At 41.4% G+C, this 20,434-nt stretch overlaps 2 protein-coding genes across 5 annotated transcripts; one reads left to right on the forward strand and one right to left on the reverse strand.

Annotated features, from left to right (window-relative positions):
* Nucleotides 1–107: 107 nt before the first annotated feature.
* olah (oleoyl-ACP hydrolase) lies at nt 108–3,021 on the forward strand. Of its 3 annotated transcripts, none has more exons than XM_071535647.1 (7): nt 108–205; nt 388–518; nt 798–936; nt 1,092–1,191; nt 1,706–1,875; nt 2,122–2,204; nt 2,858–3,021. In XM_071535647.1, the coding sequence occupies exons 2-7, from the start codon at nt 389–391 to the stop codon at nt 2,998–3,000; spliced, it is 765 nt and encodes a 254-aa protein (XP_071391748.1). In that variant the 5' UTR covers nt 108–205; nt 388; the 3' UTR covers nt 3,001–3,021. The 3 variants fall into 3 exon arrangements, with proteins under 3 accessions (XP_071391748.1, XP_071391749.1, XP_071391750.1); XM_071535648.1 differs by having other exon boundaries at nt 119–205; nt 385–518; XM_071535649.1 differs by lacking the exon at nt 108–205 and having other exon boundaries at nt 383–518.
* Nucleotides 3,022–4,147: 1,126 nt separating this feature from the next.
* slc9a3.1 (solute carrier family 9 member A3, tandem duplicate 1) lies at nt 4,148–20,211 on the reverse strand. Of its 2 annotated transcripts, XM_071535646.1 has the most exons (17): nt 19,853–20,211; nt 19,559–19,792; nt 11,509–11,811; nt 10,380–10,540; nt 9,556–9,634; nt 9,105–9,282; nt 8,538–8,758; nt 8,052–8,254; nt 7,776–7,865; nt 7,614–7,684; nt 7,374–7,503; nt 6,997–7,142; nt 5,734–5,857; nt 5,316–5,489; nt 4,767–4,821; nt 4,570–4,656; nt 4,148–4,473 (listed from the first exon to the last, which is right to left on the reverse strand). In XM_071535646.1, exons 1-17 carry the CDS (start codon nt 19,998–20,000, stop codon nt 4,157–4,159), a joined length of 2,721 nt encoding a protein of 906 aa, XP_071391747.1. In that variant the 5' UTR covers nt 20,001–20,211; the 3' UTR covers nt 4,148–4,156. The 2 variants fall into 2 exon arrangements, with proteins under 2 accessions (XP_071391747.1, XP_071391746.1); XM_071535645.1 differs by having other exon boundaries at nt 19,559–20,211.
* Nucleotides 20,212–20,434: the final 223 nt, after the last annotated feature.

The raw sequence follows: 20,434 nt of genomic DNA on the forward strand, positions 1-20,434 counted from the left end.
CCTGAACTAAATTAGATTGTGTAAAACTAGATTATTAGCATTTTTACATGGAGATACACACTCCAGTCTGTAGATGTCTCCAAGGTTATTTCTGCTACATCCAAAAACCACAGAAGAAAATAACCAGGAAACTGTACACTTGAGCTTCAGGAGTTACTTCATAAACTCTTTGCCTGGGAGAAGCTGATGAGGCAGCAACACACAGGTGTGACATGTGAATGTTATTATAATCTTCCCTAAATTTGTGCCATAAGGTGACTTGTTTGTGGTGAAACATCCACAGTCTTGCATGTGTGTTCTCCTGTTCCACAACTATTCACTGTAAGCCCATGATCTACAGTCTAAGCAAATCGGTCTTGCATCTTCCCCTCTTCTCGTCCCAAGCAGAATGGATAAGGTGATCAACTGTTTCAGCAAGAGGCCGGATGCTGCGGCCAGGCTGATCTGCTTCCCCTGGGCAGGAGGGGGCTCCATACACTACGCACGCTGGGGAAACGTCCTCAACAGCTCCACTGAAGGTAACACCTTGCACTTTGCACTGTCAGTCTATCCTGTTTACTGTATGTTCACCATTTCTCTGATGTTTGTAAATGTTGTAAATGTCAGTTTTTCATCCACGCTGAAATAGATGCCATCAACCTTGCTAAGTGGCAATAAAAAGAACTTGAACTGCCAGAATTGTTTTGTTTTTTGTATCCTTATATCCTGAATTTAGAGTGTAGAGCATACGACAGCAGGGTTGTTTCTCTACCTAACGTGTAAATGTTTTGTTTGTACCTCTTTCCTCTCATTTTCAGTGTACGCCGTTAAACTTCCAGGCAGGGAAAGTCGAGCCAAAGAGCCGTTCTTTCAGAGCATGCAGCAGATAGTGGATGAGGTTATCGGTGTGTTGCTACCAGAGCTGAAAGAGAAGCCGTTCGCCCTCTTTGGCCACAGGTATGACGAGAATAAGGTTTCATAAATAAAGGATCTTTTTCTTTCTTGTTACTCTTCTTCCTCTTGTCTCCTTTCTGCATTTTTATTCCACTACTTACATTTCACAGCTTGTTTTTCTGTTTACTTCTTGTTTGCACTGTCCTGGTCTGTCTTAGTTTTGGTGCCATGACAAGCTTTGCTGTAGCAGAAACTCTGAAGAGAGTCCACAACCTGGAGCCGGTCCACATCTTCCTGTCTGGTGCCTCTGCACCTTATGTGAGTGAAGCCACACAGTATCCAGTCCAATCTTACCTTTAAAGGTTCCATATTATTCAGTTTTTAGATTTTGTTTTACTATGGCTCAGTATAAGAATTGTGTTCTTCATTATATTTTTCAAATAAACGTGAATCACAGGCAAAACAGTCAAAATACTTGACCCTAATTGGCAGCATCTCCTCTAATTCATATGATATAAACCTACTAATTGGAGGCTTTCCAGTTCAAATGCAGCAAACTTGCCTGATTGGATGGATTTTGAATAATTGCTTAGTGAAGGAAAACAATCAAGACCAAGTCCAGCTGTGATCCGATGACTGGAATTAGTCTGAAACTGCCTGTAAAAAGGATGGATTTGAAAATGCAAAAACTTTAAATTTACTCCCTCAAATGAAATAAAATTTAACAATGTTTAATTAAACATCATTGATAATAGATGTATATAAACAGAGGAAAGTTTGAAGGGTTCGGCATTTGTCACACACCATTCCTGTTTTGTCCTTTGTGATACAGTCAGAAACACGCATCAACGCCCCAAAGAGAAGCGACCTATCAGATGAGGATTTTCTCAAGTGGTTGATTGCGATTGGAGGAACTCCTCCTGAGCTGCTGGCCAACCCCGAGGTCCTGAAGCTCTTCCTACCCGCCCTGAAGGCTGACCTGCACATCGTGGAGAACTACAGGTGGGCCGGCATCTCTGTTGGCCTCTTAACTGACCGGCCTATTCAAAAATAGGCTAAATATGAGTTAAGATTCAGTAAACCCAGGCCTGGTCCTCTGTCCTTGTAAGAGAGTAATAATGCTTGAGTATTTGCTATGGCTATAAGCTAAATGTAATATCTGATTAATATATTCATCAAATTCTCATTGTGTCATCAGGGGCTCAGTAACATAGATGTAATAAAGGTTTTGTTTTTGTATTTCTCCAGGTATAACAAGCCAGACAGTCCGCTCCTCTCCTGTCCAATCACATGCTTCGACGGAAAGCAGGACGTTCCTCATGACTTACAAGGTCAGTCCTCTGATGCGTCCTGCATGGCTGCTTTTCCATGGGCTGCCTTTCAGTAACATTTACAGCCATAACACCCCATGATAGATCGGTCTGATATGTCTCATGACTTTATGAGCAGAAAACATGAATGAAAGACCTAACAAGAGCAGCTGAGTGGCTTCATCCTTCCTTCCTAATTCGCAAATTCCCGAAGTTTGCGATTAAAGGTTGGCAGGTTGGTTCAGGAGGCCAGTAGGAGGCTAGTAGTTGAAATTTGTAGACTGTGCCTTTCACACCAGCTGTTGCCATGGCTACCCTAGTTATTGAATAGAATTTTAGCACAAGTATTGGAAGATAGCTAATATTAGTATTGGAAGATAGCTAATATTCCCCAAAAATACTGTGATACACACAACTCCGCAGGCAGTTGTTTGCTGATTGTGGTTGTATTTGTCCTTGTAAAAACATCATATTAATTTCTTCTATGATCATGTGCCTTCCACCCAATGCATGCTGGGATAGGCTCCGGCTCCTGTGAACCTAAATAGGAATAAGTGGGTTAAGACAATGAATGAATGAATGAATGGATGGGTGAATGAATGAATGGATGAATATGTGTAAGTTACCTCACTGTTCATATGTAATTAATGGCTTCTTATTTATTTCATTAACAGCTTGGAAAGACATTTCATCTGGAGATTTCACAGTCAGAATGCTGGATGGATCTCATTTTTACTTGAAAGAATCCGAAAATGAAAAAATTATATTGGACTACGTCACAAAGCAAATAGAAACATCAGAAATGGACTACTTGTAGTGAAATACAAAAAGTTATAGATATTTATATTTAATGTTAATGTTAATGTTTTTTTTTTTTACTAATTCTATGTGATGGAATGGGATACAAACATTTCAGCAGTATCACGAACTGTGCCAGCAAGATTTCTTCTGTCTTAAATGTCTGGGGAATATTCAAAAGTCATTCCATACAGTTTCATCGGCTCCACATCTAATAATAAACAGTATTTTTGAGTCCACAAAAAACATATTTTTTGATGTACTTCATTTTTATTGCTAAATCCATATTTTAAAAGGGTACAATCCAAAGCCATGTCCACTCAGTCAATGTAGTCTTTGTTGGGGATACATAACATAAGATACTGTATATATCCTAGTAACCATTGCCTAGTGTTCATATTTGAGATGTTGGACATGTTAACACAATAACAAACCTTATTGGTGAATAAATATTTCTTTATCATACAAGTGACATTTACAACAGTCTTATCCTTCAAGTTTAATATTTGAGCTCAAGTATTCTTAGACAAATGAGAAAAACCACACACAATAATAATTCAAATGATGAAATTGGAATTGATTTCATATTCCTCTCTAGCCTTTATATTACTCTTAATTAAATGCTTTGTTTTCTTTATCAACAATAAATCTACATATCTACAATGTGCTTGAAAAAGATCGTTGCCTCACATTTAGGGATAAGATGCTATAAAGGAAAAGCAGATATGTTCCATATTAGGCTACACTTTCTCTGCTAGTGTTATCCTCCCACTACAGGAAAACACACACAGACTGAACTCATGCTGCTTAGGGATTTGACGAGTACTTGAAATGTACAGAGTGGATCAACATGAAAAAATAAGATAATGTTCAACAGGAGCTGGTAAATAACAGGCTGAGTGTCTCTCGCCCTGCATGTACCATTCCTCTGCTCGGTCAAAGGTGAAAGTTGGAGCAACAGGAGAATCTGTTAAAGGTTATGTGGGATTGTGAATGTTTCGTCTGGAAATTGATTAAACAATGGAGTGGAAAAGAAAACATTCCCTAGTAAAGATTTTGAGAGTAGACAGTGCAAAGTCTGAGGTTGTGTACTGTGTCTTTGGCAACCGGGTTAGGAGTCGGTGTCAAAGGGAGACAGAGTGTGTGGTCCGTGGGTGAGGTGGGTAGCTTGGGGGCTACATGTGGGTGCTATCTCTCTGAGGTGGCGGGGGCTGCTGTGGCGGCTGTGGCGGCTGTGGCGGCTGTGGCGGCGGCCCATCGGGTCTCTCCTGTGTGGCGGGGAAGTCGGCCAGCAGGAAGGAGTCAGTGGAGTGGGTGCTGAGGCGGAGCGGGGCCAGGCGGCGCAGGTTGCTGGGCGTCCAGGGCAGCCTCACCTGCGCCCGCTGGGACGGAGCCACCGACGGGCCGCCGTCCGCCTCCGCCAGCCAGGGAGGGATCTGCATCGGGGCCATGGGGTCGATCTCCGGCATGAAGGCTGGGTTCTCGATGCCGGCTGGACCCAAGGGGAAAGAGAGAGAGAGAGGAACGGTGTTTAATGGGCTGTAAAGGTCAGAGAGGAGGTGAGCGCGGGGCGATGGATGAGTTTTACCTCCTGCTCGGTAGGTGACCCTCATGGGGAACGAACCACCGGACGCCTCGCCACCGGAGGCGCTGTCTCCCTCCGAGAACTCAAAATCTAGAATGAAAAAGGAGATGGTGATATTTTAAAAAGTAGGTTTTCACAAAGCACATGGACAAAAATAAGCGTGTAGCTTTATTCACAAAAACTGAAACGTAGATACAGACCTTCATCGCCAAACGGGTGGCTTTTACTTCTGTCCATTGATTTTCCATTTGGCATCTGCATCAATGCAACAATGAACATTTAATCATTCACTTGTTAAACTAGCAAAGTGCAAAAATATGATAAGGCATGCTATATTACAGTGGTGCTCAACGTGGGGTCCGGGGACAACCAGGGGTCCTTGGGGGGGGGGGTTCCAGGGAGTCCCCAGCAAAATTATGAATTGTTAAACTTCACTGTTATTTAATTTACAAGAAGTTAAAACAATTAGACTGTTTTGATCATAGTTTCACTGTTATCTCTCTATACAGATAGTCATGGAATTCTGGACAAAGATCATATCGAACAATAAAAAATATTCTCAGATTTGGGTCCAAAAATCTCATCAAACTGGGGTCCATGGCACTAATGTGGACTAAATTAGGGGTCCTTGATATGAAAAAGGGAACCACTGCCATATTAGTCTACACAAGTTCTGACTGACTATTATGATAGATTATGTGTACGTTATCCCCTAAATGTCAAGTGGACAAGAATACTGAGGCTCCGACCTTCTGCTGCTGGTCTTTCTTTGGGTGCTTGGTGATCGTCTTGGGTGGAGCGACACCCATCTTGGCAGACTTGAAGGACTCCAGACGACTCCTCATGGTCCTCTGGAAGATCTCCTGCACCTCGTTCTCATCTTTGTTGACTTCAAAATGGCTCCTGCTGTACCTGTGCCTGTGCTGTAAGCCCAAAAAAAAACAGCAAGGGGTTTGAAGGGTCAGTATGAGAAGTTGGGAATCGACATTGAGAAGATGGAGACAATCCGTAACTAATCCAAAGAGTTAATTTCTCATTAGTTTTGGCCAAACCATTTTTAGTATGACCTATATCTCTCATGTTTGAATTTATGTATTTGTATTATTATTATTATTTGTATTATGTATTCAACCCACTCCTTGTAGTAATGTGACAGAAGAAGCTCACCTGTTTCCTGCCCTTGTACAGATGTTGCTGCAGCAGGTGGTGAGTGTTGATGTCCTCCGATTCCCTCATACTCTTGATGTCCTGCTCGTGCATTTCCAAGCTCACCGACGGCACATTGTCTCTTCTACAGGGCAAAAAGCATACAAGTCACTTAATGCCTTCATCATACACACCTACAGCACTTACACCTGACTCCTTTGAATGAGAATAACTAGATGGTTGCCAGGCTGCACTACTGGAGAGGGTGCAAAAAAGGGCCCTCATGATCATCTCCAGAGGCTGCACCCCACCGCCGCAACTCCCAACTCTTCAGAGCAGGAGGGAACAGGCAGCCATTCAGCTGGTCAAAGAGATGACACACGCACAACATCCACTCCATGACTTGCTCCCACAGACAAGAGCAGATAATACAAACAGACTGCTACGGAACAGCAACAATTTTACACACGTCCAGTACAGAACAAACAGGCTGAAAGCAGCAACCCTGCCTACAGCAGTCAGACTGTACAATACAGAACTGAATGGAACAAAAGATGGATAGCTGAAGTCTTTGGGGTCTGTTTTTGTTTTTGTTTGTTTGTTTTGTGTTGTATATTGTTGTTTTTTATGGCATTTTAAAATGTATGCATGGTTGTACGTAAGTGTATGGTTGTATTTTGTAAATGCGTATGTACGAGTATGAATGTATGGGTGCATGTGTGTATATAGATATGTATAGTTTTACATTTTTATGAGGTACAATCATGTATAGATATATTTCTATTTTTATTAATGTAAATTCTGCTTCTATTAAGTTGTTAACTGTGAGCATGAATACTAATAAACTCAAACTCAAACTCATGGTTAGTGCATGATATTTCAAAGTAGTTTGGTTTATTCCAAGTGTTGAAAAAGTGTTGCTGTGACTGCTTTTGGTCACTAGGGGGCAGAGTCTGAGCATTCACACCAAGGCAAGAGAATTGATCTGATCTTGTACCTGGATTTGTTGAATGAATATATCAATACCAATTTTCAAGTTATTGAAATGCTCAAATGCTTTAAGTCTATTTATATTCAAATATGTCTATCCGCAAACTCAGAACTGAAGAGCATAAGAGGAACAAAATTGGCAGGTGTTTTTTTGTAAATAAGTGCTGTTTACGATTGCTGTTCACCACCGGCTGACCCTATACTGGCATGTATTTACACTTGCTATATGGTGCAGTCTAATTTTAGCTTCCCCAGTGATTATGGTGTAAATAGGTTAAAAGGGGGTTTGCTCACATGATAGAGGAAACCGGCACGTGATCGTCGGACATGTCTCCCATGATGTCAGGCATGACCTCTGAGAAATCCTCACCGAACTTCTTCTTGAAGTCAACGATGGCGGTGTCATTACGGATGAATTCCAGAGAGCCTCTGCGTTCGCCCTGCAACAAGGAAAAGGAGGAAATACTTATAATCTGCCATTAAATCAGCAATGAATACTATATCTGTATCCTTTAATGCTGGTTTCTATGGCTGTTGGTTGCTGACAGTAAGGGTAAAAACTCACTTTTCCCCTACTTTTTAACTTCTGATGTAGTCTATCCTTAATACTTTGATGTAGGGAATACCTAATTGAATAAAACATCAAGAACAGCATTATATGTCACCCTCACCTCAGACACGTAGCTCATTGCATCCTTGAGGTTCAGCTGGTGGAAGACATTGAAGAGGTAGTCGCGATTCTTCCTCGCCGATGGTTTCATCAAAAGCCAGGACATCCACTTCTCCTCAAAGTTATTCCACCTTCACAGTGGATTGAGAAAATGCTTTAGGCTTGTTCACACGCTGAAATCCACGGTGTATAACAGTACAGTGAAGCCAAGTTAAATGGTTAAAGATGATTGTTCACATACTTGTCCCTCATGTAGTTGTGTCCTATTTGTCCAGATATGTCTTCTATGGCAACAAGCATGTGGTCAAACACCTGAGCAAAATAAAGAGATATTGGATCATAAACAGGTACTTTCTTGCTGCTGTGTCTGCAAAAGGTGAAATGGTTTTATTTTGAGCTTTACCTTATTCTGTACTTTTTCTATAAGTGTGAGCTCGTTCACTGCAGCTCTTTTTACTTTCAGCCAGGTTACCAGAGGTTTCATTGTTATTCCCTGCAACCGAGACGCAGATTATCAACAGGTTTGCCCCATATGTGCAAAACTAAGATGTATTTCAGCTGCTGTGCAACCACCAAATATTTCCCTGGGCATCAATAAAGTTTCTATTCTATTCTACATTACATAATCAGAGAAAAGTTTAACCATGTCTGCATGTTGAGGGAAACTGCAGGACGTTACCTGAAGGATGACAGTGAAGTACACCACAATGAGTGTAGTGCAGACCATCAAATTCTTCTCCTTGATCTTTTTCTCGTCGAGCATCATAGCCAGGCCGTACGCAACGGCCCCTCGCAGGCCACCGTAGCTCATAATCACCTGGTCAATAACCTCCAAGGGGACTAGCCGGAACTTGTTCAGGATCCAGGTCAGTAAAAAGACACCTGTAGTATACATGCAAACACACATAAACACATAAAGTATTATTCTAGTATTTATTTAGTTATTTATTTTATTCATTTGCTTTTTTTGGTGTCTTATTCAGTTAATATGTTCTGTTACTCCCGCCTTATTACCTGTATATAACCCATTTTTCAAAAATACAAATAAAAAAAAAAGCAAACACACATAATGCACAAACACACAATCAGTCTTGTGACTTTTCACTTTTGACTATATGTATTATTTCCAACCTAACCTAACAGTGGAAGACAAACTCAGTCTCACCGATGAACCTATAGACGAAGATGAAGAGGAGTGTGAGGAGGATGAAGCCCGTGTTCCACACCCACAATCCCCTATCGATGGCCGAGATGCCGAGGAAGACAAAGATGATGGTTTCTGATCCATTAGCGAAAACCTTCAAGGCGTATCTGACCGTGGTGACGGACTTCTCGTCCATGTTTGCATTGATGTACTTTTGGCAGCACATGCCACAGAAGACAATCCTACAGAAACAAAAAACAAGGAAATGTTAATCAGACAGCTAAGATATCATGGGCTGTAATTGGCTGAAAGAGGAATAATGTCTATGTCATTCCTATGTCTTTACTGTCACTTTTACCATCTTTTCCAATTAATTCCCTGTGGAAAACCTCTAGATTTTACATGATGATGACATCACAGGTTGAAGTCTTAGTTTCCTGGTTTATGACTTTGTTTTATATACATGTAATTGTAACCACAGGGATACCACCTACAAATTCTTAAAATAAATGGAAATCCCATTTAATTGTAACGAAGCAAGGACACATAAGTAATAAAAACTAGATAAACCCTTTTTGAAGCACTCACGACAGGATGGCAGACAGGGAGAGCATCTCGGCGGTCAGGTAGGAGAGGTATCCCAGGACAAAGATGAAGCCCGGCTCGATGATCTGGATGTTCTTAGTGCATCTGGTCAGCATGGAGATCAGCAAGCCGAACACAAAGCCCATGAGGGAGCCGCCGAACGCCACCACAAAGAAGGAAACTGGATAGAGAGAGAGAGAGTGAGAGAGTGAGAGAGGAGGACGTGTGGATTGAAAGCATTTCTTCTCATGTTATCTAACTTAATGTACAGTATGCCATGTGGAGAACGCTTTTATCGTGACTGCATATATGCCTCACTGGGAATCAAGCCCCTAATACCTGGGTATGAGTCACACAGAACTACAAGATATTACATGATTTCCACAGCATTTGCACAGTAAGAAACAGAACACTTTTCAGCACAAATGAGTGAATGAATGGGTTCAGTTCATACTTATTCCTTTGATGATCTCCACAGCATCGATTTGGGGACCTCCCAGGGACACAAACGCATCGAACACATTGAAGAGTACCTGAGATAAGAAGAAAAAATCGATTTGTCTTCCTTCATATCGCCCACATACAGTGAAAACCTCCCAAATCTCAACTGTAACTGCCTGTTACAGTTGTAGATTTTGAAAGGGTTTCATAAGCCCAAGGTTCGTATGGTTTTCTCAACACATAGAGGAGCATGTAAACCTTCAGTTGCAACATGAAAATCACTCCTTTGATAGACACACAGTCTCCTGTTCTTATAAGCATTTCTTCAGACAGGTCAGAGCCCAGTACATAGTCACTGGAAAGGTGAAAAGAAAACCTTTTCATTCCCTTTCATTTTCCCTTTGTTCTTTTGGCAATGAATATAGAACTTAATGGTGTGATTCATAAGACAAATACATGTGATATTGGTCCAGGTTGTAATCAAGCCACCTCAAGGAGCACTTTGATCGACCAGACAGGGGGGGGGGTAAAGTTCACCCAAGGCGCAAAGACTTCAGACGAGGTACGAGACCTTTATTTTGAAATGCAGAATGTTTGCTTTACACTTAACGTCTTGGAAGTGTATTTTCCAGTGATGGATGTCTCTGCAAATTCACAAACTGTTCTGCTTCTTATGTAACATCAAGAAAATGCTGAGGACATCGGTTGTGAGAAGTGGTGATGATGAAAGGACAGGGCAAGCACTCTATTCTATTCTATTCTGTTCTGTTCTGTTCTTTTCTATTTATAATGCCGTCACTCAAGCTTGACAGCTTCTCATTGCAGCAGCATACGAACCACTGTTACGCCGTCGTTGAGGAGCGACTCTCCGAACACCATGATGAAGAGGACCTCGTTGACGTGGACCTCCTCGAACACGGCGATCACAGCCACAGGATCCACAGCAGCGATCAGACTGCCGAAGAGCAGGTACTGCAGCAGGCCGATGTCCAGCTCGCCTGCAGCGCATGGGACAGGAGATTTACATTCATATCGTATAGGCATTTAGATCATGTTCTTAAGCAGAGCAGGTAGTTGAGAGGATTGAACCCTGTGACCTTATAGGACAGTATCTCTAACCACCCTGTTGAATATAATTGCATACACAATATAGTTGATTTCCTTTAGTTCCTAATGACTTCAGAAGAACTGGAGTGATCATGTGTCAGTGAGGTGTAGCCCTCTTAAAATCCATAATTGCATCATAACAGCCCCTTATGAGTCAATGCTGCCTCTTTATTGGCTTTGTTTATGTTTTGACTCATTGGACTGAAGTCATTTCTTCACTCTCGGAGTGATCGACCAAAGTTTTGATCCATGGACCGACAATTCAAGAATTTATAAGAGTAAACCTAAATGTTCTATGGTCAAATAGATAGTGGATTTGGGTTTTAAGTATAAAAATGACTTTTTGGCCTTGTTAGCCAACTTCCATGTCATAATATACGCCTATTTAACAATACATGGCAAAAAATGATTTTCTGTTTTTTTATTTTTATATCAAAACCTTGTTATTTCTTTCCTAAAAACAGTGTATCTACTTCATGGCGTACCAGTAGATGTACGTAAAAATATTCAACCAATAATGCTGTGACAGATTTTTGAACCCCCGCACCCCATCCACCCCTCACCCAACGCCCCTGCCCGTGACCATCAGATAAAACTGCCTTCCTCTCCCTTATACGCCATCAGTTTACACCATCATCCCTCCCCACGTTACGCCCCACCCCAACATCCTGTTTCAACCAGAAATTACAGAAATACGATGCTCTCAAAATGTCAAGTCACTTCAGTGTGACTTGAAGCATCTGACAGGTGTTCAGTCACATGGATACCTGCTCTATGCCAGATTCTAACCCAACATTCCCACTATACCCCAAACATCCCAGAGAGATATTGACCCCAGTGCAGTGAAGGCCTCTCTTACCCATGGCTCCTCCCATATGACAGCCCCACAGCGACAGCCCCACTGTGGCGGCGTTCCAGCACGTCCCGATGACGGCGTAGGTCAGGATGGCCCCCATGTTGCTGAAGAAGAGCTTGTTTGGCATGAAGTAGCCGGCGTCCAGGATGATTTGGGGCAGCAGGTAGAAGAAGAAGACGGTCGGCGTCAGAGTGAAGGTCTGCACCTTGTCCGCCCCCCAGATCATCCCACCCAGGATGAACCCAAAGCAGATGAGCAGGGCGCTCTCCGGGATCACGCTGGTCACATGGTGGTTGGCCTCGATGACTGCGGTGATAAAGACAAGGGGGTGAGGCGAGCGGGAAACCAAAAGAGAGGTTGAGAACAAGGGAAAACTCAGTGACATGGAAGATCAATTCTAGATGTATCTAAGTGAAAAAGTGGACACAGAGCATCATGTCAAAAACTGTTTGAAAAGAAAACAGACAATAGTAAAATTCACTCCCTCCTGACATCATCAGTCTAGAAGTGAAAGGTGTTATTACTTAAACTACTTTGGTTCATAAACCAAAATGGATTGTTAACCTTTTTCTGGTGTGTTACCACATAACAAGAGCCAAGGGATTCTTGATAGACAAGAAAAGACAGTAAGTATGTTTTAATAAATCCCAGTTCAGTTCAGGATGAGACTAAACTTGTTTTATTTCAGGTCCTGGGCTGAGACAGTAAAAGTTAGTTAGTTAGTTAGTTAGGAAATTATTTTCATAGTTGATGCACACACAAAAACAGTTCAAAGACATGATACAAAATAACAGAAAAAAAAACACAATCAATAAACAGAAACCCCAAAACACATTGACATTGTACAGTGGTACAGAGACAAAAACATACTGACATTGTACAAACAAGTTACAGAAAGTTAATATCCGGGACGGGGGGGTGTTCCTATTTAAAGCTTGTATGGCAGAAGGGACAAAGCTCTTGCTGCACATGGGTACTCTGTATCTACGACCAGAGGGAAGGAGGGTAAAGTGCTGGTGAAGTGGGTGTTCTGGGTGCGATTATGTGTGCTTTACGGGTCAGAGTTCTCCTTCCTTCCCAGGAAGGCGTTGACGCTCAGCATCCCAACTAAACCATAAAACTAAAACTCTTGAGGTTGCAAAATTTGCAAATGATCAACTGTTTCATTGGACTGAAAAAGTCACTTTTTGTTCTCGGCATATCATTAACCAGTATGGTGGTGTGTATGAAGGTACAAAAATCTCTCTGCATAACTAAAGAGCCACTTTCCGTTAAGGTTACTTGGCTTAATGGCTTTTTTATGACACAGTCTCTTTATAGCTTATTTAATAATTGAGCCTACTCAATTGAATCTAGCTATTTCAAAATTTTGATTTATCATTCAATGCCGTAAGCGCTTGCTGAGATGTTTCATATAAACATAGTTAAAGATTAAGCTAAGGACACTTTAGATTGATGGCCTGACATTTTCCATAACCGTGTTTATATATTCCTGCAGAACTCTGTAACCAAAGGAAAACATTCTGCTTGTTTCCAAAGCTGTATGGAAAGTTGCTGGTGGATTGATGTGTTACTCATACCCAAGAGATCCATGACTGTCCCCGGATCTGAGATAAGCTATTCAAAAGCTAAGAAAACAAATAGATGATCAGTGTTGACAAATGAATATTCAGCTTTTTGCTCATCAGTGACATTGCAGCACATGAGTTACCTCACATGTAACCTTTAATATTCAACATAAACCTCTAAGAATAGATATTAGACAAATGATTCAGCATTATCACAAGTTTTCTGCACGCTCAACAAGCGTCAACCTCTTGACAATCAGTGGAATGTCTAATATGCCACAAACGTGTGAAAAGGAAGAAGCTCTTGTCCTCTGGAACAGCATGCTGTGTTGATAACGCTGACACAGACGGCTGTTGGCTACTGTAACAGTAAGGCTATTAATGGCACATTATTGTAACATTAAATCACTTTTCATTCTCACACTTCTAGCAGATTTATAATGTGTGATTCTTACTGTGTGTGCTGCTGATAGCCAGACAGAGTAACATATCTGGCATTCCTTTCACAAAAATACATTTTTCATGGAAACTATTGTTACTATTTTACACTATCCCATCTTTCATGTATATGCCAACATTGGGAAAATCAGAATTTAACAATATTTCACATTGTCTTTTTTGATGTGTGACAGCAGTACAACACTGTAATTGTCTTTTAAGATATACATCATAAGGATGCAAGTCTTGTTACACTATAGCTGGAGTAAAAAATAGCAGCATCTTCTCTGACAGAGCAATTAGCAGACTGAACATTCATCAAACTATAACACAACTTTCAGATGTTGACCCTGCAAGATCTGAGCACCTGCTTTGCCATTTGGTCTCCTCTTTGTGATAGCAGTAAACTTCTGTCTCTATCTTATGTAATTCAGTACTTGTCTTTGATCCGAATCTACCAGTCTACATCAAATCAAAACTCTTTTCTAGCACTTTTTAAGCCCTAAAACGTCATGTTACATACCCATTTTAGCCACACCGGCCACCAACACCCATAATGCAACTAGGTAAGGGGTCTCCACATGGTGCCACTGAAACTTCACAATCGATATCCCTGTGATGCTGGAGCCATCGCCGTGTCCGGTGTGGTTGGAGTTCGATCCCGACGCCTCAGGCTCCGGATGTGAACGTTGACGCGCCGCCTCACCCTTCGCCCCCTTGACCCCCGAGACCAGGCAAGCCAGCAACACCGACAACCCCAGCAGACAGAGGTGCGTGCGTCTGCGGCCTCGCATTTGATCATATAAATAGAATAGATAGACTGAAGAGAGAGAAAGTCCTGTGGCTGACCACTCCTTGTGTCCTCACACCCCCAGAAGTTACGTGGAGTCTGGTTCTGGCATCACAGAGCGGTTTGGAGGCGATCTGTCTGTGCCAAGGCCGCACTGAACTGACGGACAGTTTGTTACACTTCTTATCCCTTGTTGTGTGTGGGTTGTAATCGTCTACTTCTACTGTGACACTCACTTGTGTTTCCTCTCCCTATCTCCTCTCTCTCTCTCTCTCTCTCTCTCTCTCTAGTGTGTGTTTCCTTCTATCTCTCCATCTCTCTCTCTGTGTAACTCTGTATCCTCTTCCCTCCTACTGTCTGAGGTCAGCGGTGCTGTGAGTTCAGAGGTGTGCAGAACCACGGACTCAGCCTTTTATATGTCTCTTCTCAGACCAAGGTTGTGTGTGTGTGTGTGTGTGTGTGCGTGTGAGAAAGTCGGGGGAGGGGGGGTGTAGTGGTAACGGATGTACGAGGATGTACAAGGGAGGTCTGGTTATTGAGTCACCTTTCAAACACTCACCACTCATTGCTTTCTTTCATCTTTTTGTTCTCTACTTCTGCTTCCACTCAAGTTTGTCACGGTGCATAATAACAATAATGATATAACACTTGGCAAAGTTATACAAAGAGCTGTATTAATGTCCTATATAATTATGCAATGTAATGTTTTGGGTTTTTTTTTTGCATTAATATAGATTGTAGAGATTTGGTGTATTGTATTAGTTGGGACTAAGACAATTATTAAGAGTCAATGTTTTTTTTCATAGTTTATATTGGAGCATTTTCTATTTGTGTGCGTGTGTGTATGTGTGTGTGTGTGTCTGGGAATGAGTGAGTGTGTGTGTGTGTGTGTGGGGGTGTCATTTGATCGAGGCCAGTGCTGATCTAATACCTGTGTGCGTGCAGAAACTTTTCCACTGCATCTAAGTTCTGTCTCACAGCTTTGCTTTAGTAATGATTGACGCTCACATTACTCAATATTGGTTAAAGCCTCCTGTCACCTCCTTAAGGTGAGAGAACGGTGAAAACGTGGAGACAAAATCCACTTTCCTCAGGCTTTCCCCCCCTGAGCTGCTATGAGCTAACTGCTACTGGGATATAATGTAATATGATTTTTTTTCCTTTGTTTTGGACTGAAAGACAAGGCACAATAGCCCCATTGATTAAGAGGCAACTCAAATGGTAAGATGGCCTGGTTCAATGATTTGATACCCAAGTTCTCACACAGGTGTGAGCCACTGTGCCTTTTTTTAGAGCAGGATATAAGAAAACACATCTGAGGCTGCTCATGTCCTAATCAATCGTTTACTACATGAAGCGTCTTTCTGTGTGCAATGAATATGACATTTAATTGATAATAATTACTACCATTTACCATTAATTAATTTATAGTCTACTGAATCAATAAATGAACTGCATATTGGATAGTGACATGTTGTTTTCTAATTTACCATAAATGCTGTAAGAGAGTATTAATTATCTTCATCCTTATGAGAGTGTTTAACTTCACAGACCCAGAAGCGAGAACCGATGTCACGCATGAATTCCCATGTTCAGCCTTATTAACTAATGACCTAATATATCATTTTGAACAGTGGCTACCCCTTAACTTAGGCTTTCAGTCATTATAAAATAACCAAAGCTCTGTGTTTTTTTTAAACCTGAGAGGTCAACTTCACGGTCAACTTCACAGTAAAAAGGTGGGGAAAGATAAATGATTATTATTTTCAGACTGGGAGTTACAGAAACTACAGCGTGACTAAAGGCCTTCCATTTGTTGTGTTACGGTTTGAAAAGTGGGAGGACAAGCTAAATGATCCATTTCTACTCACTCAAGATGTGTCATTTCATTTCTCGCTACACACCGAAAAATAAAGGTGTGAGCTGGAACCTAAAATGGTTCTTCAGAGTGATGCCATAGAACAACCACCACTAAGAACCTTTCAATAAGCTTTTAATATCCCAAAGAACCATATGGTACATTAAAAGGTTCTTAATTCTTAGTTATTGGATGATGGGTGATGGCATAAATGTGGAAAATAACCAAACCGCTCCATATTATATATTGTGCAATTGCAAAGAGCAATTTAAGGACAGATAAACAAAAACACAATTCAGATGTGTAAGCAAAGGAGTGCAGAAATTGTTCTTTAAAGAATGGAAAGGTCTGAAAGGTTCTTTGTGGAACCAGAAATGGTTCTTCTACGGCAGTGGTTCTCAACGTGGGGTCCGGGAACCATCAAGGGTCCTTGAGGGGGTTCCAGGGGGTCCGCAGCAAACTGATGAATTGTTAAACTTCACCATTATTTCATTCACAAGAAGTTAATACAATTAGAGAATGTAGAAGAATGACTGTTTTGATCTTATTTTCACTGTTATCTCTCTATCTACAATACAGATAGTCATGGGATTCTGGACAAAATCATATCTAACAATACAAATGTTCTCAGATTTGGGTCTGAGAGACAAAATCTCATCAAATGGGGGTCCGTGGCCCAAATGTGGGCTAAATTAGGGGTCCTTCATATGAAAAAGGTTGAGAGTCACTGTTCTATGGCATCGGTCCAAAGAACCATTTTCGGCACCTTTATTTTTCTGTGTGTAGATTTTGGCGACACCTACAAAAAGCTCCAGAGTGAACAACAATAAAAGTGGATCAAATACATTTTATATTTACATTTCAGGCATTCATATGGCCTTTTTCAGAGTAACTTCAAATGAGTGAAACAGTAGAATAAGCCTAATTTCCAAGATCACCGACATTACAAGCAACCAGTGAAAGGGTCAGAGCCACAGAGACTTGACAATAAATGTGACAAATATTCATATAATAATTAGACTGATCCTGTTTGATAGAAAAGTGCTAAAGAAATAAGAAATGAAGAGAAAAGGTACAAAGTTGTTGTTTTTTAAACTAGACTGAACTTGAGGAATGTGACAGGAAAAAATGAATGAAATGAAAGAAATAAATTGTCTTTATTTGCAGTTTGATGTGATCTGCACTGACTGAAACAGGTGAAAAGAGAGATTCCCAGCCCACAGGATGAAGAAACCAACCGCCTCCATTTATTGTCCATTGTCAATTGTTATTAAAATCAAGCGGAGGGAATTGACTGAGAAAGCTTGCAGTGAGGAGGGTGAAAGAAAGCAAACATTGTAAATCTGTAAGGAGGGAGGAAGAGGCTACACCTTTTCTCATTCTGAGGAAAATGCACTATTGTCTGCACGTCACTGCATTGCAGTGAGTAAGCATAAAATCATAAAAATTATTTATAGTGTATATAGATTAGATGTGTAGAACTGATGTGCTCCAGTTCCTTTGAAATCTACTTTTTCAGACCAACCTTTATCAAACAAAGGTTATGAATGAATCTCAATCTCAATATATTCAAATTGTCACACTTGAAGTCTAACCAGATGTCAACAAAGTGTCTTGGCTCAATGTGCAGACATTTTCAAAGTCAAATACACCGACGCTGTTCCCTTGCAGGATGAATTTGAGCCTCTGCCGTCGGCCCTTTACGTGAAAAATCAGACATTTAAGGACCCGATTATCTCCATATCCATAAAAAGTTTATCTGTGGATGAAATAGCACACTTAGTGATAACACTTGGAGATGGCCTCTAATCTTTTGTGTAAATGTTTGCATTCTGCACAGCCTTTGCCCTTTTTACACAATATTGATTAAATTATTTGAACTGTGAACTCTACATTGTCTTGTGGAAGTGTGGGGATTTTCTCTTTTGGAGCTGATCTCTAATATTGTTGTTATTGTTGTTGTTGTTGAGGACTTAAATTATGATGCTGTTCTTTGTAACTGTTTTTTTTTTTTTCCAATGAACGAAAACTTTGACTTTGGCGAGGCAGTTCTCACACTATGGGATCACAATGATCTGAATTATGTTGAGTCCAAACAAATTCAAATGATCTACCATCTCCCAAATTGTAAAACATGGTTGAATTTTATTCTGCAAAAACCCAAAATCAAATGTCAGTGTCTACAGAAAGGTCTGTTAAGGACATCAGAGGCATTTTTCACTGTTACCACTGGAAATCTCTCAAGTGGTTTACTATCAGTACAAACACTGTTGTAACATTTTAGGGTCTGTTATGCCAATGGCAGAGGAGATTAACAATGAAGGTGCCAAAAGTGACACGCATACTGTAGCATCCGGACCAAAAATCAGCCTGTTGTGTCTGCTTTTTTGTTTGGGGATCCACAGACGCATTTCCTTCATAATATGCAGGCAGCTGCCGTCCCATATTTATGTAAACTGAGGTACACACAAACAACTGCACGCACACACACACACACACACACACGTACGCACGCATGCTCATACATTTACATTGTCCACAGCGCCACAACTCAGTTGTGTCTGTTGTGTACACATGAAATGCTAATGACCATGTTCAGCGATCACAACCGCCCACATCTAAACAGAACAAGAAAGCTGCTTCAGCTTCATTAATTACAGAGGTCAAGCTCTCTCCTCTCTCCTACAGCCAGATATCGGTGTCCAACTCATTAATTCAGAGCCATTATTTCATTTTCTACACTAACAACTGACAAATTTAAATCAAAGCACCTGAATTTAAAATACAGACACCTTAGAGAACATGTAATATATACTAGTAGGTAGACGCTTTTATCCAAACCACCTTCCAGTACCATGAATGTATAGACTTTTCATATTGAGTTCAACCATTGGCAATGAAACCCTAGTTCTGCACTCTACACATTGTGCTACAGGACACAATGTGTCCTGTAGCACAGCACTGAGCAATTTTACATTGATTTGCCATTGATTTGCCATTTAAAAGAAATGGTTATTGATGTCAAGGGTAAAGTGAGGCTACATAAGGTTTAAATGTGAAAGTCGACGTCTACATCTTCTGGGGTGTATATAACAAAAATAAAGTATCAACTTGTACATATGGACTTCTCTGGTGCATATTTTCTTTTGATATTTACAGCTATTTATGCATTGTTTAAAAATGTAATATCAGCTCCTGTAATATCACATGTTGAAATCACATCTAGTACTCAGTGGGTTAAATCCCTATTGAATGTGACCTCTAATTTGACCACTTTGCCTTGTTCATCACAAGCACAGAGAACAGAACGGTGTTTGCCACTTTAAGAACTGTGTTTGTAAAGTACTGAGCTGTTCTCAGATCAGCCCCCCTGTGGACAGTTAGGTTAGTAGGACTCACTGAGTTTGCAGAGCCAGCTGACCAGCACCCACAGGGCCACCAGGTATGGCGTGGTGACGTGGTGCCACTTCCAGCTCACTATGGGCAGGGTGGTGATGGGCGCCCCGTGTCCATGCTCTCCGTGATCTGTCTCGTCGCCGTGACCAGCTCCTCCACCTGTTTCATGGCCCGAGTCTGTCCCATGGTCAGTGCCAGAATCGGTGCCTGTCCCATGGTCAGTGCTAGAATCGGTGCCTGTCCCATGGTCTGTGCTAGAATCAGTGCCTGTCCCGTGGTCAGTGCTAGAATCGGTGCTTGTCCCAGTCCCAGAGTCAGTGCTTGTCCCAGTGCTGCCTCCTGTGCTGGCCTCAGTGCCATGGCTGTCCTCACTGGCCAGGCTCGGCCCACTGAAGACCATCAGCAGCACAAACAGTAAAAGTACAAATCGCCACACAGCTGCCATGCTTGGGTAAAGTACTTCACAACCTCTTAGGCAACTGAGAACTGAACTATTGAATCAAGTGCTCAGATTAATCTCAGATCCTGTGTGAGTCTCTCATTCCTTCCCTTATGTCTCTCTCCCTCTCAGGTCTCTCTCACTGCGCTGCTCTCACATACATCCACATCTTTACCTGGTCCAAGCATGGCTGCTCCTTCTCTGCTCTCTCTCTGCCAAAGATACACCTTTTCACAGCAGGTGAAGCTCAACCCATACTGATGCTTTTCTGTCTCCACCCCCTTTGTACCCAGACCAGCTAGTTTGGCCACTTCTTCAATGGAAGATTTGGTCATACTCCTTGGTGCGGCCATCCTCTCTTTATTGGCTGAGAATGCCTTTTGAGCATGTTTTAATTAATGTTAAGCTTTCATTGGGAATAAAACAGTGCGATGCCTCCT

The sequence above is a fragment of the Centroberyx affinis genome, unplaced genomic scaffold (assembly GCF_046629955.1).
Source record: "Centroberyx affinis isolate AG114_WGS23_722 - 3 ecotype Tasmania unplaced genomic scaffold, CSIRO-AGI_Caff_v1 ptg002746l_1, whole genome shotgun sequence".
Taxonomy (NCBI): Eukaryota; Metazoa; Chordata; class Actinopteri; order Beryciformes; family Berycidae; genus Centroberyx; species Centroberyx affinis.

Coding starts and splice junctions, on each gene's coding strand:
- slc9a3.1 (XM_071535645.1), bottom strand. CDS start 20,000: ATGGCAGCTGTGTGGCGATTTGTACTTTTACTGTTTGTGCTGCTGATG. Junction 7,685..7,775: donor TAGAAAAAGTACAGAATAAG/GTAAAGCTCAAA, acceptor TATTTTGCTCAG/GTGTTTGACCACATGCTTGT. Junction 4,822..5,315: donor AGAAAGACCAGCAGCAGAAG/GTCGGAGCCTCA, acceptor GCATTGATGCAG/ATGCCAAATGGAAAATCAAT.
- olah (XM_071535647.1), top strand. CDS start 389: ATGGATAAGGTGATCAACTGTTTCAGCAAGAGGCCGGATGCTGCGGCC. Junction 519..797: donor CCTCAACAGCTCCACTGAAG/GTAACACCTTGC, acceptor TCTCATTTTCAG/TGTACGCCGTTAAACTTCCA. Junction 937..1,091: donor TTCGCCCTCTTTGGCCACAG/GTATGACGAGAA, acceptor GGTCTGTCTTAG/TTTTGGTGCCATGACAAGCT.